Source organism: Centroberyx affinis, unplaced genomic scaffold, assembly GCF_046629955.1.
Source record: "Centroberyx affinis isolate AG114_WGS23_722 - 3 ecotype Tasmania unplaced genomic scaffold, CSIRO-AGI_Caff_v1 ptg001691l_1, whole genome shotgun sequence".
NCBI classification, from domain to species: domain Eukaryota; kingdom Metazoa; phylum Chordata; class Actinopteri; order Beryciformes; family Berycidae; genus Centroberyx; species Centroberyx affinis.
Window position 1 is genome coordinate 564,210 of NW_027280109.1, and position 18,179 is coordinate 582,388.

The 18,179-nt window shown below is 41.5% G+C and overlaps 2 protein-coding genes across 2 annotated transcripts; both read right to left on the minus strand.

Moving 5' to 3' along the window:
- Positions 1-280: 280 nt before the first annotated feature.
- On the minus strand, positions 281-9,366 carry cbx2 (chromobox homolog 2 (Drosophila Pc class)). Its single transcript, XM_071528621.1, has 5 exons — positions 9,294-9,366; positions 9,162-9,205; positions 5,453-5,518; positions 4,753-4,822; positions 281-4,665 (listed from the first exon to the last, which is right to left on the minus strand). The coding sequence occupies exons 1-5, from the start codon at positions 9,363-9,365 to the stop codon at positions 3,265-3,267; spliced, it is 1,653 nt and encodes a 550-aa protein (XP_071384722.1). The 5' UTR covers position 9,366; the 3' UTR covers positions 281-3,264.
- Positions 9,367-11,784: 2,418 nt separating this feature from the next.
- On the minus strand, positions 11,785-16,724 carry LOC139651631 (ectonucleotide pyrophosphatase/phosphodiesterase family member 7-like). Its single transcript, XM_071528631.1, has 5 exons — positions 16,490-16,724; positions 15,903-16,048; positions 14,882-15,511; positions 12,841-13,075; positions 11,785-11,909 (listed from the first exon to the last, which is right to left on the minus strand). The coding sequence occupies exons 1-5, from the start codon at positions 16,722-16,724 to the stop codon at positions 11,785-11,787; spliced, it is 1,371 nt and encodes a 456-aa protein (XP_071384732.1).
- Between the last annotated feature and the right edge of the window lie 1,455 nt (positions 16,725-18,179).

An 18,179-nucleotide genomic window follows, 5' to 3' on the forward strand; every position in this document is an offset into this window, starting at 1 on the left:
GCCTCATTGATTGGGCTGCTTATGTCCAATTTCTCCCTTAATTGGACTTGTAAGAATTGCCAGTGAGGTTAAACATTGATTAGCAATGAAACTGAATGAATACTCAGGCCAGAAACTGCATCAGAGAAAATGACTGGTCAAATCCAGAGGCAAAATCTCATTAAGCGTTGCTGATTTTCTGATAGCGATAATAAAAACTGTGCATCTGTCATCTGCGTGAGCTATCACCGAGTTTACTGCCAACATGCTCAATGCAACAACAAAAAAAACGACACCAAGACTAAAGGAAGTACTATTTATTACAGTTAATTTTATGAGAAGTGGCACAATACAGGGATTGATGACACTACCCGACCCTGAAAGGCTCTTCATTTGAAATAAATAGATTGTAAAGAGAACAACATTCCATCGAGATGGTTAGTATATCAAAAGAGAAATATAAGACCACAAGTGATAACACATGTTTATGCCATTACCCATTTCTTTCTTTACACCGACTGAGAAATGCAGTTACAATAAAAATAAAAAAAAAACTTTCATATCAACACGTTGCATTACCCCATAGCCTTTTACATGGTGGTGAGAAATGACATTTTGATTGAGCTGGAAATAAAACCTTTTACCATTGCCAGATGCATTCCTTTGACCTATGAAGACAAATATATTCAGGAGCGCCATTGACAGGAGGGAGCCAAATGCTTCACACTGACATTTTTCACCTGTTCAACGTAATAAAAGCCCTTGTACTCCTTTCTTCAACATCTGGTCCTGAATGTAAACCACTTCCATGACCTGAATCTAAATCAGTCTTATTCTTTCAATACGTCTCAATCAAACATTTGCCAGTTCTATTGCATTTGTAATAAGTCTTCACAGCAGGGTTTTGGCTTTCAAAACAATATTGAGAAGAAAAATTAAAAATGTTACCATCTCCATGCTATGCTCTAGTGTCGTCCTTTACCGAACAACTTGAAATCCTAGCTTTCTTTGGGGTAATGCCTTTGTGTTTAGTCTTTGAGAGAAAGAAAGGCACAGTCTGCAGAGCAGGATTAGACAGAAGAGTTCAGTTGAAGTGCTTTGTTGCTGAACTCCTCTCGAGGGAGTAGAAAGTAGCACACATTGTTGTGGTTTCTTTTCCGTTACATCAGATAAAGACTTTTTTTTCTGGGGAGTGGGTGGGGTGGGGTGTGGGGTGGGGGTGCAGCTGAACCGATGCAGGCAAGTGAAATGAGATGTCTACAGCTGCAACTGACAATGAAAAAACAAAAAAGTCCTGGCATTTCAATACTATGTACTTTGAACACCAGTAGCTACAGTCAGAATGAAATCTGGTGTTTTGCGGTCAGGGACAAACAATGCAGAGCAGTTCATTGTCGGGGCTTCCTCCCAACCCTTCTCATGCTGGTGAAATTCAAAGCAGTCGTCCTCAGCGCTCACAAAGACACAAAGAGGTCCGGTCATGGGAAGCTCTGGCAGAGGGAGGGAGGAGCCACGTCAGGTATACTGTCCATCATCATCCTGCCATGTCAACACTGGCACTTATTCACTGGTTTTGTCCGTAATAATTACGAATACGAGAGGAATACAGTTGCCGGTGAATACCCTGTTGAGGGGGGGTGGGGTGGGGAAGTACAGAACTGATGGGATGGCAGAAGAGCAAACCTCGGCCAGAACCAAGTGTTATCTGAGCGCTGGGGAAGAACAGAGATACTGTATCTCACTCCCCCACGCTTCAGCCTGTTTGGGAAAACGGCACTGATAGACTGGCTGCACAGAGGAATGAAACTTCTTTTCGAGCGATGAGATAACAGTGTGCACAATTCAACACCGCGTGAAGCTCAGAGCCCGTTGTAATGCTGTAATTACAGTTTTACCATTACAAAAAAAACAAAAAAAAAACATAAAGCTGTTGTCTGCTGCTTGAGCTGTTTGCTGGTACGAGCAAAAGTTGATATAGCAAAAGAGTCCGATACATTTAGAGCTATATAAAAATCAACTGTATGGACACAGTGATGGTATACCCTGGAGGAACCATCACCTAACCTATTCTTTAAAAGAAATGAATATAAAATGTGCAGCAAAGGGTGGATACAACAGAGAGGTAGCTAATTTATAAAAACGTTTAAAAAATAAACATTACTATTGCCTGAATAAAACTAAAAATTACAAATGACCAATAACTGGTTTACATTAGCTATTGATTGATATGCATTTACAACATTGACTCGTTAATAATAAAACAAAATCTGCTACCCATAAAAGCTACCACTCTTGCTCATGCCTACCCTTTAATAATTTCTTACTTATGACATTCCTCATCCATTTCATCTGCCTATTTTGAGTGTTACTATATAACAAAGCAGATAAGTCTCATCAATAGAGCAACACAGAAGAGAATTTGAATGTTAACATTTAACAGATTCAGCAAACCTACATCCAGTGGCAGTAGAATTGGGGCAGCGGAGTCAGATTATTTCTCTGCTATAAGATAGTGAAATTTGCATTTCTGATTAAAAGATGAATATGAGGCAGAAGTACTGCCAGCGACTGATTCAAAACATTTGAGAAGAGTAGTTGTGTCGGCCAATACAACCCCATTTAATTCACTACCTAAAGTATTTTTTTTCCCCCCAGGACACTTGCACACAAAAACTACTTAGTTATTGAGCCATTACCACCACAAGACTCTTGATATCTTCCTTTGAGATTCTCTGGTAAGTCCTAAACACAGCCTCTTGCAGCCTCTGGGATTTCAACTCTAAGATTTACAAATGCCTGACTCACTGACAGACTTAATGTGGAGGCCATCCACCAACCAAAAAAAACACTGGCCATCCTTCACTATTGCTCAGGGAATACAAAGTCATGTCAGCATTGGAACTATTCCAATGCTATTCCTGGTATTGCTATTTAACTTAATAGGAAATTCCAAATGAGGAACCACACTGCTGAAGTGATCGATAGTTGGGAAATTCTTACTTAATATATGGGGGAAAGACCACAACTGCCATTTCTCTAACATTTTCTAAACATAAGCAAATAAATAATCAGAATCAATAACTGACAGTTTGTACTTTGTCTCATTTATCACATTTTTAATCTAAAAAAATATTTTTACAGAAAAAGAGCAAATTCACCTTGTCCTGATACTTTTTCCAGTAATTCACCAGCCACTGGCTTATCTATGTAGTTCCTTCAGTATCCAAATCAATGCCCCCTCTCTTGACTTCAGAGCCCATTTGGTGGGCAGTGTGTTGCGTCCAGTCAATAGTTGCGGATGCTGAAGAAGCCCACACTGGTTGGCGACTCCTTGACTGTGACAGTAACCAGGTTAGCAGTGACGTCTGTGACAAACACGTGTTCAATCAGACTGCGTGTGGGCTTCCAGTCCTGGTTGGTCTGGACTGAGATGGAAAGGTCCTGACCGTTGCCTGGGTAGGAAGAATCCTGGTCAGAGTCTGAGCTGCTCTCCTCTTCACCCGTGCTCATCTCATTCATTTTGGCTTGCTTGCCATCTTTGGAGGCAGATCTCTCCCGCTTGCCCTGGACCTCTGTGGCAGATTTCTGCACAGCACTCTTCTCGAGCCTGCCTTGGGCCCTGGTGGTCTGCCTGTCCCCGGTGGCACCCGTTTCAGTTGTCTCTTTGACCTTGTCTGCTCCAGGCTGGCTCTTTCTGGGCTGCTGTCCTCCAGGGGCAGCTAGACTCTGAGCGGGATTATACTCTTGACACTGCCCAACAGTCGTTTTCCGCGCTGGGTTTGTGGCACTTCGCAGGCCCGACGCTGGAACGGTGCCATTTCCCGGAGCATCTTTGCTCTGCGCCGACTTGTTCCCACTCTGAAGGTTGAGAGGCTGAAGACCAGAGGCTGGTTTTGTGGGGCCGTTCTGAGTGGGAAAGGAGGCAGCTGCTTTAGTATTGGGTATCCGCTGTAGTGATGTTGACACAGGGGCCTCTGGTTTCTTTTGTCCACTGGGAGAGCTTAGTGTATGCTGAGTGGTTCCTTGATGGGGGTGTTTGGAAGTATTCAAATTCAACGCTGCTACCCCTTTTGATTTACTAGCAGTTGCTTTCAAATCCAGACCTGTCCCACTGCTGATATTGGAGATGGACAATTTACCCTCAGTGGCACTCCTGCTTTGGCTGGATTTGTTCAGGGAGGGAGAGGCAGGCGGAACTGACCTTCCAGATCCCGCAGAGCTCATGGAGTTTTTAACAGCCCCACCTTGGGCAAGAGAGCTCCTGTTCTGGCCACCCACCGAATCTCTGGCTGAACCCCGATGGAACCCCATGAAGGTAAAGCTGGCTGGGTGAACAGGTTTCTTGATCGCTCCTTGAAGATCTGCAGAGTTATCTTTGGCGACAGTCTTTAGGATCTTCCGAGGGCCCTTGTTCTGTTGAAGTTCCTTTACCTCGGGGAGCAGGGGTTTCCTGGTCCGTTTCTTCGGGGGCTCTTGTTTGGCCACAACTATCTGTGCCTTCTTCTGAGGGACCGGGTGAAGCTCTCGTGTTCGGACACTTGGATTTGCCTGTTTAACGCGGTCGTCATGGTCGTCATCGTCATCAGATGAGGATGAAGAGGAGGAACATGAAGATGATGAATCGGATGATGACGATGACGAGCCAGAGGAAGAGCTGCTTGACTTCGAAGCTTCAGGCACATTCTCCTAAATTAAGACAAAGAAAGTATTAAATATTGTCAACAAAAAATGAAAACCCACAGAGGATGACATTTCCTTTTGAATATTACTTACTACTACTTTCCGTGGTCTTCCTCTTGGCCTTTTCCCCCTCTTACGCATCAGAAGCTCCTTTTCTTGCTCTCTAAAAAAAGAAAAAAGAAAAAACGTTCAGCTGAGGAATGGTGTTTAGGAATTGTGAAATAGTAATATTCACTAGCTGATGGAGTAGTACCAATTTATATGGGAAAAAGAATGAGGCAATGATTTAAGATTAAGGTTATGCATGGTTCCGCATTTTCCCATTTCAAAATATCATACTAGGCCTTAATTTCTTGAATGAATTAAGATTTTGGTGTTCAATGTGATTTATACTTAAAAGTGTCCGGGCCAACTATGACTGCGAACTACTCTTAGTAAATACAACTATATCGTAATATGTGAAATATCTCTAGGTTCACAACTACATCTAATGTGTAGTCATGTGTTTCAGGACTGCAAAAATAGTATTTTTCCAGATCTTCCTGGCATATTCTGACATCTGATCTTCCTAGCCATAACCCTGGTTTTAGCTAGAAAAGTTTAGCTTGAGTAAGTCCACAAATCCTGGGAACATGCTGAGTTTAGCACAAGAATGCATAGGTCACATGCATACATTCTTTAACAGGCTGGATGATATTCAGTTTACATCTGCTGGAGTGTTACATTGGGGATTTTTAAGTTACAGGATAGGTTACTCAGTGGGGTGTGAATGTCTCAACAAAGAGAAACTCACTTCTTGTGGAAAGCAGCCAACAGTCTTGGGTCAAGGATGTTTTCTTGGGGCTCCCAGCTATTGTGTCTGAAATAAATTGACATTAGAAGAGTCACAAATTACAATATTCATCAAAATAAATAAATAAGGTGCATGGCAAGATGAAAGTTGCCCTGCAGCCCAAACAGTAAGCCCAAATTTAGAACCTCTCAACACAGAGTTCATACATCAACTGCTTTGGGAACAGAGGACCTCTTGTCCTACAAGCCATGAACATACTGTAGGTAGCCTATACCCACTCTATACCCTTTTCCTGAGGGAAGGGCCTTAGTAGATTGGCTGAGAAAGATCATCCAAGTTAGCGGAGGCTTTCTCAAAACATGGCAAACACTCAAATCTGTTATATAACACTATTAATTTAGAGGATATATTCTTGTAATTACCCTTTGCTTTTCACAAGCACAATACAGCAACTCGATATGAAGGATCAGTAAAGAAACAGTGAAATCTCTTGTCACTACTGTCAGTGATATCTTGACGATGAGTTCAATTTCCTTAGCAAGACAATTGATTGATCTTCAAGAAAAGACATTCACACCATGAAAGGCGCTAACCCCAAACCTCTCACAGTATATTTTCACTTCCCATTTGCCAACACTTAAGTACTACTTCACATTCAAGGCCACTTATTTATCAGTAATGAAGTTACATCTTCAGTGATAGCCTTGTTTTGTATTCCCCTCGTCACTGTCCTCCACAGACGCTCTATGGAAACATCAGTCAAATGTGACAGAGGCAGCATTGGCAAAAGTCACAGAACAGTGTAGCACTGTTTCTATTTTTAAGTTATGTTATCTTTGACACAAAGTACTTTAGATATATACAGGTTAGTTATTTGTTTGACAAATGGAACTATTTAAAATGGAGTACATTAGATAATTTTTCAGCCATCCAGGTAATGGGATCCTTTGATATTAGCCTATTGACAATAGGCACACCCACACACCCACATAATTGAATAATATAATAATCACAATTTGAGACTAACAGAATGAAAGGTGGGGCATTCAAAGAAGTTTATTTTCCTACACCACAGTTGAGCAGTTCAGTGAATACATTTTTGTATCACATGTTTATGGGCATAGAAAAATCAAGTCGTCTGCTACGGTCTGGCCCTACGTCTCAAATCTTTTAACTCCCGGTGAGCCAGAGTACAGCCTGAGATCCTCAGACAGCGCACTGCTGGTCTGGTCTTTCTGAAGTCTAGAGTTAATATTAGAGAGAGAGAAAAAAATAAAAGAAAGACTGGGGTTTTGCTGTCCACAACTGCAGGCTTTGGAAAAAACTGTCTGAGGAGCTTATGCTGGCAAAAATGTCTTCTTTTGAATTACTTCTAAAACACACTATTTGTTTTTATCTATTTTACTTTTTTTTTATTTGATTTGAACTCAAGTCCCCTATGCTTTAAGGAGGCTAGTATATTATTCCATAACTGCATCTTTACGCATCCCTGATAAGTGCCAACAAATTTTTTTTATACCCTCTTTTCAGAAGCTGTCTGATTTCAGCAGTGGTCCATTATGAGACAAATGTCAACTATTACATGTTAAATGATTAAGCCATACATGCCTGATCTGTTCATGTAAAGTCTTTCATTTTTCCAATATGGAATGTAGAGAAATGTCACCAGGCAATCAATCAAGTACAGAATTCCTGAAATTTTGTTTTGACACCGATGAAGCCAAAAGAAACATTGCTGTTAGACTGTCGCTTTGAAATGGAACTAGTCAAATCTTTCAGGGCAAGAGTCAGAGGTGACATTCGTACAGTGATATTTGTAGTGGTATGGTTAACAGCATGCAGCTCAATAATTCTGTCTGCTTAACCATTTCAGACATTTCTTAATATTAGGTCCACCACTTCTACACATGACTACATGTTGTACTCCACCATACTGAATAGTCGTTTTGAAGGAAAAGCCAGATGGCCTTGCAACGTTACAGCTTTGGTGTGTTCATCACATCAGTTTACACAGATTAAACCCATAGGTTTTGGACAGGGAATGTTTTGTAAGTCATTTGCAAAGAGCTTATTTCTGCAGTGATGTACTGATTGGGGCAGTGGGAGAGGGAGGTGGGTAAAAAAGTGTTTATCATACTGGGAAATCGATTGAAAAAAACAAAACAGTTTAATTGGGGTTCCTCCTGGTCATAGAGTTAATGAAATATCAGGGAATTTTGAGATGTGTACTCCGAACAGGGGGAGTCGGGGTATTTTACAAATGTGTCACTTTACAGGAATATAGCAGAGTGTATTTTACAACTTGCTTCACACATTCGTTGTGATAGATGGTTTTCAGCCCATCTGTAGTGGAAACCAGACTGTTCACTCCTTTAGAAAAAACAACATTAACAAACCAGGAAGGAAGAACATGTTTAGATCATGGAAGTGCTCGGGTTTATTTATGGGAAGTCGTGGAAAAAATTATGGGATGTTATATCAGGGCCACAGTGGGAACCTTGTTAATTGGCAAAAAAGAAAATTGGTGAGCTACTGATAGCGTAGTATTAGTTAGAATTGTCTTTATGATAGTAAAAAAAAATAACTTGGTTTTACTGTTGCTTCTGTTTGGCACCTGTGCAGTGGGACAAAGTCTGATGTGATTATATCAGATATTGCTGAATTACTGTTGTATCCCATTTCATTTATGTGGCTGGATGCATAAACCAGATCTGAAAACATATCTTTCTAGATTAGTAAACTTGCTTGCTGTCTTCTCTGCACTCTTATAAAAAAAAAAATGTCAAAAACACACAATAAAAAATTTGGAAGATAACAGAAACTTTTGTTTCAGCGCAGAAAAAAAGAAAAGAAAACCATACTGTTTTGGTTTGTTTTGTTGCGAGAGTTGAACAGACCTGTATTTATACCTATGTACAATGACCTTTCTCCTCACCACTTGTTGTTGAATAGCCTATTCTGATCACCAATCACCAGTGAAATATCAACCCCCACCCCTTCCCTTCCCTTCCCTACACACACACACACACACATACATACAAAGGATGTGGTCCTAACAGAAAGCCATAGGGCTGGCCCATACAACTGTGAGGCTGGCAGGCAACTGTGTGCATTGATGGAGGATTATAGCAACAATGTAGAATGAATAGAAAGGGCAAGTGACAAGAAAACGTTGAAGGCTGAGGCGAGTCTAATAGTGAACAGCCTAAATACAGAATGAGACTGGTTGGATGCTAATAATTTTAAGTTATTGAAAATCACTTAGTATAGAGTATAAATCAACGGTTAAATGGTCCTCGCAGATTTAACTGAATAAGCTGTTTTCTCCGTCTCCTTAATTTTTCACACACAGCCAGACTGCAAGTATTCAAATTTGTTCCACATCGTAGTTAGTTTAATTAGCAGAGGTGTGGAAAGCCAGAGGGATCGCGCTAACGGAAATACACATGGATTCATCTGATTTGGCTTTCGGCTAACTTCCAAAATTTGAGGTGTAATGAACAAAAGAAAGCCAACGTAAGGGCAGAATATGTTTAACTGTATTCAAATAAATTGGCGTACAAAAGCGAAACGTGTTTAAATTGTGTGATTGTTGGAGGACTCGCTGCTTTTTGTAGACAAAACGAAACGCTAGCCGTTTTATTAGAAGCAACAAGCGACACGTTGTTGTTGTTTTCATTGTTTGAGGCTCAGCACCACTTGTACTTACTTGGATGACCATCCCCTCCACTTCACAAGAAACTCCAACTTTCCCTAAAAGAACATTAAAAGAGGGAAACGTTTGTAAACGGCGGCCAGAAAAATGTCGATACAAATCAGAAAAATGTTTTACAACTCTGACCTTTCTTAATCGTTTGTTTAGGATGCATTCAGCATCAAAAACCTGCTCTCCTACGGCGCTCAGTTCCTCCATGTCTGCCTTCGCCCGGACTAAAAAGCCTTTTATGAGAAGAATAGAGCTGCGTCGAGCTACTCAGAGTTAGCTAGGAGGAGACCGGAAGTACATTATTTTGCCTTCAAAATAAAATCATTTTCTTTGCAGCGGGATCACTGGTCTCCCAGCATCTCCGTTGAGAACTGGCTGTGTACAAATAATTGATAAATATATAATCACATACTATGGAGGAATATTCAAGACACATTGAAATAATAATTAATGATATAATGAAATAATTACACGTATACACAAATATTTGTATTGTTATAATACATAATTAAATATATAAATAAACAATTAAAAAAGCCTTTCTTTATCTATTCCAATAATTAATTTATTTAAGTGTCATGATGTGGTATGTACAATGAAATATATAGGCCTGTACATATATGCAACTTCATCCTCTTTTGACATTCCTACTGATTCAACTGAGCACTCTGTGCTGTGTGGCATGAAAATTCATGAAACAGCCTCTTGTATTAAGCTAGTTGCTTCCCAGAGTAACTCGGGGCAAAGTTTGGAAGCCATCACTTTACAGTTAGCTATTAGCTTTTATTCCAACCAATTCAACCAATCATTCAGCTGTCTAACTTTGATGGATGAAGTTATTTCATTGTAAGTGCCACACTTCCAACACTGAAATAAATAGATGAGTGGATGAATAATTAAATAATGTAGCTATAATTAACTGATTTATAAATGTATTTATTTGACAATGCATTTATTAATTACATTTTTTATTTTGACATACATATATTTATTTATGCTTACATTTCACAAGTTATCCCTAGTCTCTACTCACTGAGAAGTCAGCTCAGTTAACCTGAACAAACTGTTGTTTTTTGGTTTTGTTAGCTAGCTAACTAGGCAAAGAAATAAGCCTAATATTTGTTTTAACATGTAAATATTAGTCATGATTAATACTAGCTACTAGCTATGTAACCTTAGCTATTGTGCAAATCAGTGTTGACAAAATAGTGATAGTTAGCTGACCAGATACTATGATTAGCTAGCCAACACACTGACATTATGCAAACACAAAACCAATCAGACGTTATCAGTGATGAAATTATAACTCTCCAGTAGCCTAACAAACAGCACAGAAATTAATCACGTCTATTCAAAACTCTTGAGACTGTGAGTCATAAGTTGGTGTAGAAATACGATTAGCGGTTCTCAGCCAGTAGGCTAAAAGCTGTGGACCTTCAATATGGCCGCCAGGGGGCGAATTACATCACCCTCTATACTGAAAAAAAAACTGATACCACGCGTTCATCAATAACAGTTTTATTTTGAAAGTTATGACCGGAAATTGTATTGTTATTCACCCGAGCTTGACGCTGGTAGGCATAGAGAGGCGGGCGGACTGGGAATGTGCTTATAAAGTATGTCCCTTGGCAGCCACCGTCCTCAGCCCGAGTACAAGGTCTAATTGTTACAGTTATGTCTTTAGTAAATATCTCGGGGTTTTTTTAACCAAATGCCAAAAATACTGGAGGAGATATCAATGTACAGTAGGCTACAGTCATAGCAGAATCAGTATCATCTCTCAAATCACCTAAAACTAATCTTTAGACTTAGTTTTATGTAATGTATGCTATTATTTTGTACTATTTGATTGTAACATTTACATTGCATTGTATTGTTATTGCACCTGTTGTTTCATAATACTTACACAACATATTACAGTATGCTTACACTAAAAATGTCACTCACTCACTCACTCACTCACTCATTCAGCATCAAGTACCTGTAATTAAACAAAATAAAGTGCTAATCTAAGGTAAACTCAGTCAGAGCGGTACAAAAATTGAGTTATTTGGTTTATATCCCATTGAACCAGTAAAGTTGTTTTATTAATTTTATTCTCTCCCCCGATTTCCTCAGTTTGTATCCTCCATTGAGAATCATTTTTAGGTTGTATAGAAAAGAACAAGCTCCAACAGGGTTTTGCACAAACTCTCAGACGCATTTCCCCACATGGAGGAACGCAGCTGCGATAAGAAGATTTTAAGAGGTAGCCAGAAGGAACGCCATGCGAGGCAGTTGCTTCTCCATGTCAGATTGAAGCGTTGAGGTTTCTTTGTGGTGATGATGATCAAAGGGAAGTTTGTTTAGTCTTTTCCTTTTCAGAGGGAAGTGCTGAATCCCCTGATCTGAAACACAGAAAAGCAGATACAGAAATTCATGTACAACTGTAAGAAAAATCTAATTCATGTCTCTTTGCTAATGCCACTTTTATATTGATAGGCCAGCATAGTTATTTTGAAATATACTGACTCTGACTCTGACTCTGACACAATAATCACATTACAAGATGTGATTATTTCTTATCAGTGTTTATGGGTAAATACCAATTTAAATCGTTGAAAACTAGCAAGTGAGGAACATGGCATTACCTTCTTTTCGCTTTCCTCTTCTTGTGTATGTTGACGGACACCACCGCTATAAAGACCACAACAAGAAATCCAACCACTACAGCCAATCCAGTGAAGACATTCTTTGGGACGTTCACATCACCTGAAACAACAGTTATAAAAACACATTTACATACCAGGGTGGAGTCAGTATTGGTTTCTGAAGGCTGATACTGATATTTTTAGATTGAATCTGCCAACAGCTGACATGTGCTGACATTCAATATCTTTAAAGTAAATTTTCTTTCAAAACAAAAAACAGGATAATACTACTACTGGTTTTACTACTACTACTTCTAGCACTACTACTACTACTACCACTACTACTACTACTGCTACTACTACTACTACTACTACTACTACTGCTACTACTACTACTACTACTACTACTACTACTACTACTACTACTTCTTCTAGCACTACTACTTCTACTACTACAACTCATACTACTAGTACTACAGCCACTACTACTACCACGATTACTACTGCTACTACTACTACTACTACTACTACTATTAATGATAATAAAACATATTGATGCATACTTGTGTGGAATCTGATCAAAATGTCGCATCAGAATCAATTCAGGTTAAGGGTTTATTCAATAAATATGTAATCAATCAAACTAAGCATACCCATCATATCAGAGGTGGGTGACAGTGACTGGGCAATATCTAATTTTTAATAAAAGGCCAGTATCTGCCCCATATATCAGCTAACTGATAGGTGTAATTCTATTAAATCCACTTCGGCTGTATATATTACAACTATGTAATACCACAAAGTCAGTGTCAGATCTTTACACCTCCTCCTCTAAAATCTGTCCAAACAGCGAGGCTCTTCAGCGGGCGACATCCTTTCTGCTGTCTCGTTTTAACCTACAAATACTACATGTGATTTCCTGTGGCATCACTGGACGTACGTGAAGTCGGAGATGATGGATGAACGGCCTAGTAATGAAGGAGCAGGTGTTGGAGTGACACACTTTCGGGGCCAGCAGGGAGAGCGGAGTCATTAGCCGGATATAAACTCACCCTGGGTTGCGGTGGCAGAGGCCAGCATGTGTTTGGTGGCGTTCAGGTGGCCGTCGTTGATCTCCGGCCGGATGCCCAGGATGTGGCACATCAGCGGGTAGATGTTCACCGTCTCGAAGGGCCCCACCTCCAGGTTCTTCTGAAACGCCGGGCCCACCGCCCTGAAGAAGGGCTTCATGTCCATCTCCTGGTTGTCGAAGCCGTGCTCGCCCTTGTGGAACTGAACCGGCAGATACTGCGGCGGAGGGAAGGATGACATAGCTTGCATGACCCAGTTTCATCGTAAAGTTAGATTTAAGTTAGATTGTAACTTTTGTTGAGGCGGTGGCTTTAGTAACAGGGCAACATCAACCCAGTGTAGAGCTGACTGTCATCCTGGCGTACTCCAATTCAGACAGCAGAGGGAGGTATTGACCAGCTGAAAGAAGGGGTTTCCATACTCTTAAAATCAAGGCCTTTTTTCTGTCTCCATTGTGTGGCCCTTGTTAAACTACCAAGTAAAGAAAGACATTTAACATCTGCGGTTGAATGTGATTTTGTCGTAGAGCATTTTTACCCATCACTGTAACTGCCATTTTCCTGAAATATACATTGTAACAGATAAATCCCATCACTTTGCAGCAGAAATTACATTCAAGCATCAAACTTTATATTATCATGCTTAACTGTATTTATTACAGATATCAGAATGTAGAGTGGTCAATAACTAACGTGCTTATCCGCGTCTGTGATCAGACTGGGAGAAGTTTCAAACTAAGTGGCCATAAACAGCGATAACACAGAGGCAGTTAGGGCAGGCGTGATGCAGGCCGGTCTTAACCTAGACTGGGGTCTCTAGCTAACCCATTTCATCTGTGGTTGCACAGAACTGATTATTCTCTCCACATTCAGGGTTTCAAGACATTTATCATTTCAGTAATTTACTCTCTAAACTAAGTTATGATTTGATAGCTCTCAGTATTGAGTGATACAGCGCTTTCAGTTGCAAAGTTACTGCACAGTGGAGTGACTAAGTGAGTGGAGCCAAATGTAAATGCTAATTTTGAATTTTGAGGCATGAATAGCTTCATGAAGCATTTGAGAGCTCTGCATGTCATCAGCCAGGCCTGGATTATCCTGGGGATGTGCAAATGCACTTGATTAAAATTGTAATGTACTAAGATTAGAATTTAACTCCTTGTTTCCGGTCCAAAAGATTCCATTTTCTCCATTGCCTACAAGCAAAATGAAGTTGGTAATTCTTTTCTGGAGTCCATCAAAATAAGGCAAGGCATCAGGATATTGTTAGGATATAAAGGCCGACATATAAGCATAATCTATCTTGATTTTTTTAAGAGCAGCTAATGGTTCATTATCATGTGAATTACAGGCAATTGTTAATCAGTTACTACTATTACAGCATGAAATTTGAGTCTGTCTTCTCAATAGCACAGTAACCTACTTATGTTTTCTTATTTCGCATTGGTTTTAACGCCTTTACCTTCACACATTGCCGGCCCCAACCCGCAGCAAGAGGTAACTGTTTGAAAAATTTGAACTTCAATACCCAGAAATTGTAAAGCGATGTCAGTAAACTGCACACAGCAGGCTCATGTTTACTATCCCAGCCGGTCTGTGATGCTTTATACCAAAGGAAACCAACGAGACGAGAGAGGAAAAGATCTAACGTCGGTGAGTCCAGCTTTCTCTGGACGGAGCGCTGCTCACTGCTGTTCAGGAGACAGTTTGCAATTCATGCCTAAGTTTCCAGTCATCATTTCATGAGGGAACTTCATGTGGTAAAAGATTTCCAGCCAGTTGCCATACCCGACACCAGAATATTCATTTGGGCAAACAGGGCGAATCTACAGGATCTCAGTTAGTGGGGATAGGACGCTCTTTCTGCTGCAGCCCCACTTTGTGATTTAGGCCGATAAAACAGGTGCATCTTTACATAAAATTCTTGCCTATTGCAGCTTTAAGGGTCTCTGTGAGGACAACAACACATATTTTCTGCAAGTGAAGCATCAATAGAAAATTCGATTCCATCTCTATTACCCACCCCATTGATTACATATCCAGGGTCGGCCCACAGGACGATGGGAAGGATACGGGCATTTTTGGCGAAGTGGAGGCGCTCTGGCATCTCCTCCTTCTTGTAGACATGCAGGTGGGGATGGGCCCCCTTCAAAGCATTGTAAACCTTGTCCAGCCTGCCCGGCTTGGGCAGCAGCATCCCGGAGGGTCCGAAGTCCACCAGATGGAAGGACAGGTCACGGAAGGAGAAGCCGGGGATCTTGGACAGGGTGATCTCTTTCACCAGGCCGTCGCGGTACACGTTGCTCATGCCGTGGTCCGCCGTGACGATGATGTTCAGGCGGCCGGTCAGCCCGTGTCGTTCGGCCGAGCTGCGGATGTAGCCCACAGTTCTGTCGACCTGCTTGACCATCTCCCGTCGCTCTGGGGAGTCGGGGCCGTATTTGTGGCCTGTGCTGTCTGGCTCGCCAAAGTACATAGACACAAAGTCCAGATCCTGGTCTCTGAACCAGCCCATCACCTTGTCTGTGTTCTCTCGCCAAGCTGTCTCGTTCTTGTAGTTGTAAAACCGCGGCTCCACATCCCTCACCATAGCAACCTCTCCCTGGTAACTGGAAGCTGTGCCAGGAAAGTGAAGAGAGCCAGCTTTCAGGCCCTGGAAGGGTAGGAAAAAAAGAGTAACGTGAGGTCACACAGACATGAGACACATAAATATGACACATGCTCTTACATGGCTACATGCATGCTTAGGGTTCTCCCCCCTCATACTGTTAGTGTACACACACGCAAGGCAAATAACTACTTGCTGGAAGTTCATTTATTTACTTTGACCCACAGCTGAACTTTCGGGCAATATTGCAGCAGCTGCCAGTTGCACGCAGTTGTTGATATACTACACATCCAGAGCTGTGAGCTCATTGGTGCTACAACTGCAGTCATTTAGCTGAAATCAGCCAGCAGGCATTAGTACAGGGAAATGGCTGCTAGCGGTGTAAACAGAAAGACAGTCTCTCATAGTGATAAGATGAAAATTGTTCTGCACAGACCTGTCTCTGTGCTGTGATCCAGATAGGCAGAGAGCCATTGTCCCACCACTCATTCACAAACTGAGTCTGATAGTAAGGCTTCTTCTCGAAAGTGGCTGTGTTGAACCACATGTTGTGGATTACCCCGTGATTCTCAATGTAGCGCCCTACGGAAAAGAATCACTGTCAGTCTGCATGCACTCATTATTCATAGTGTGACACATTCACATTAAAAATTCTATCAACTTTACAGGCTGAGTGGCATGACGCTTTTGGACAAGGTCTTAACACCAACATTGGAGATTAGAGGAATTTAATTTCAAGGAAGTTAAATTTCTTTTAACTGGCACTGATGATTTGAGAGTCAAAATAAGAAAAGGAGCGGGGAATTCTTCCCTCAGTCATCCAAGCATAATCATCTTACTCAGCTATAAAAGCCGTTGGACCCTGGGACATTCAATTACAGCTAATTCCCTTTTCCTGTGGCTTTTTCAATCCTTGCAAAATAAACTCAGAGTGGTTTCCTATTCAGTAATGACCGCCATGATATGCACATCCTCTGCCGACTCGCCGCACTGCCGGGCCCCTTGTAGAAACAAACGCTTTACCTGTCAAGAGGGTGAAGTGTGAGGGACTGGTGATGGTGAGGTAAGGCGGGGTGACGTATCGGGCCTTGACCCCGTCCCTGGCCATGGTGTCCAGGTTCGGCGTGTGCACATCGCGATCGTAGTCCCACCGGAATCCATCGAAGGAGATCAGCAGCACCTTCTGCCTGGGCTCGACTACTGGTGCTCCCAGGGTGAACGAGGCCCAGAGGAGGCAGAGACTTACCGTCCACAGCATGGCGAATTTTGGCACTTCACAGGGATCTTCACTGATTCTATCCTCCGGCTCACAGCGTCTCAATTACAGTACAGGAGGACCCGCCCCTTGGCATCTCACATGAGCCCCCCCCCCCCGAACAAACACCGGCTGAGCAAAGTTTCTTCAACTTATCTTATCTTGTAGATTGGGCTGACTTATTTATCTCAGCACATTTCTGCACGCGGCTCGATTATGTTTATGAGTCATTTTTACGGCTGGGAGCTGAGTTCACAGTGGATTCCCCTCCCTCCCTCCCTCTCCTGTTTCGCTATTGAAGGCTGGCAGTAAAGTAGATTCATCTGTCTTGGCATCTCGGCTGTTTGTTTCGCCCTAACTCTTGGTCGACGCTGTCTTTCTGTTTGTCTGCCTGCCCGCCCGTCTGTGTGTCGCAGGTTTCCGTGAATCATTGACGAAGGGGAGTGACACTTTGATGGGTTTCACCTTGAGTTTGGATGGGACATGATCGATCTGACACCTGGAAAATGAAGGTGAAAATGAGAGTATATATCTCTTCATCAGCCTGCAGTGGTCTCTTGGGGAGAGAACACCCTAATAGACATATTCATTTTAATAATGTGTATTTTAGCCCCAGGATACAGTTAAAATATCCTTTAGATTCTACATTGATTTCTTTTTTTCAGCACTGGCCATGACTCTGGACAAACCATTCAGCGTGAACCTCTGTCTCCTCGTCTCAGCTCAGATCATACTCAGTGTTCTTGTCCAGACATTACATATCACTGCGTTGTGATGTAACCTTATCAACGTCCATCAGATTGCTAGACAAGCTAACACTTCAATTTTTTTCCTCTTTGTGTGTGTCCTTGGCAGAGGTTCAAGGGAAATGTCTAATCTTCATGGAGATAAGGGATAACATTCATCAGCTTTCATTTACCTCATTCATATTCATGAGCTTTCTCATATTAACTCCATCCGCTAGTCCAGTGTCAGCAAGATTTGGAGGAGTGTTTTGGACTGTTGAGACCGAGTGAGAGTCTCAGATCTCAGCTATGAGAACTTTATCAAACACACACACGCTGAACTTGAGGGGCAAGCAAACTTTATCTGACCCTCTCGATTCTGCACATAATTTCCACAGGGATTCTCACATTTTCTTGAAGAAGAAAAAAGTGAGGGTTTTGCCTTTAGCACTCCCTGCTGCCTGTGCACCACCACTGCACTTCACATTCCCCACACTGCAATCCTGGCTGAAGTACAAGCTTATATAACAACTTGAGAGAGAGAGAGAGAGAGAGAGAGCTTGAAGAGCATGTATCTAATTTTTGTTCATATGAAAAATTGATATGCATGTGAAGAACATAGCGGATCTTGAAGTCTTTGCGTTAAGAAGAACATAGCAGATCTTGAAGTCTTTGCTTTAAGAAGAACATAGCTGATCTTAAAGTCTTTGCTTTATGATATATCTTTGGTTTC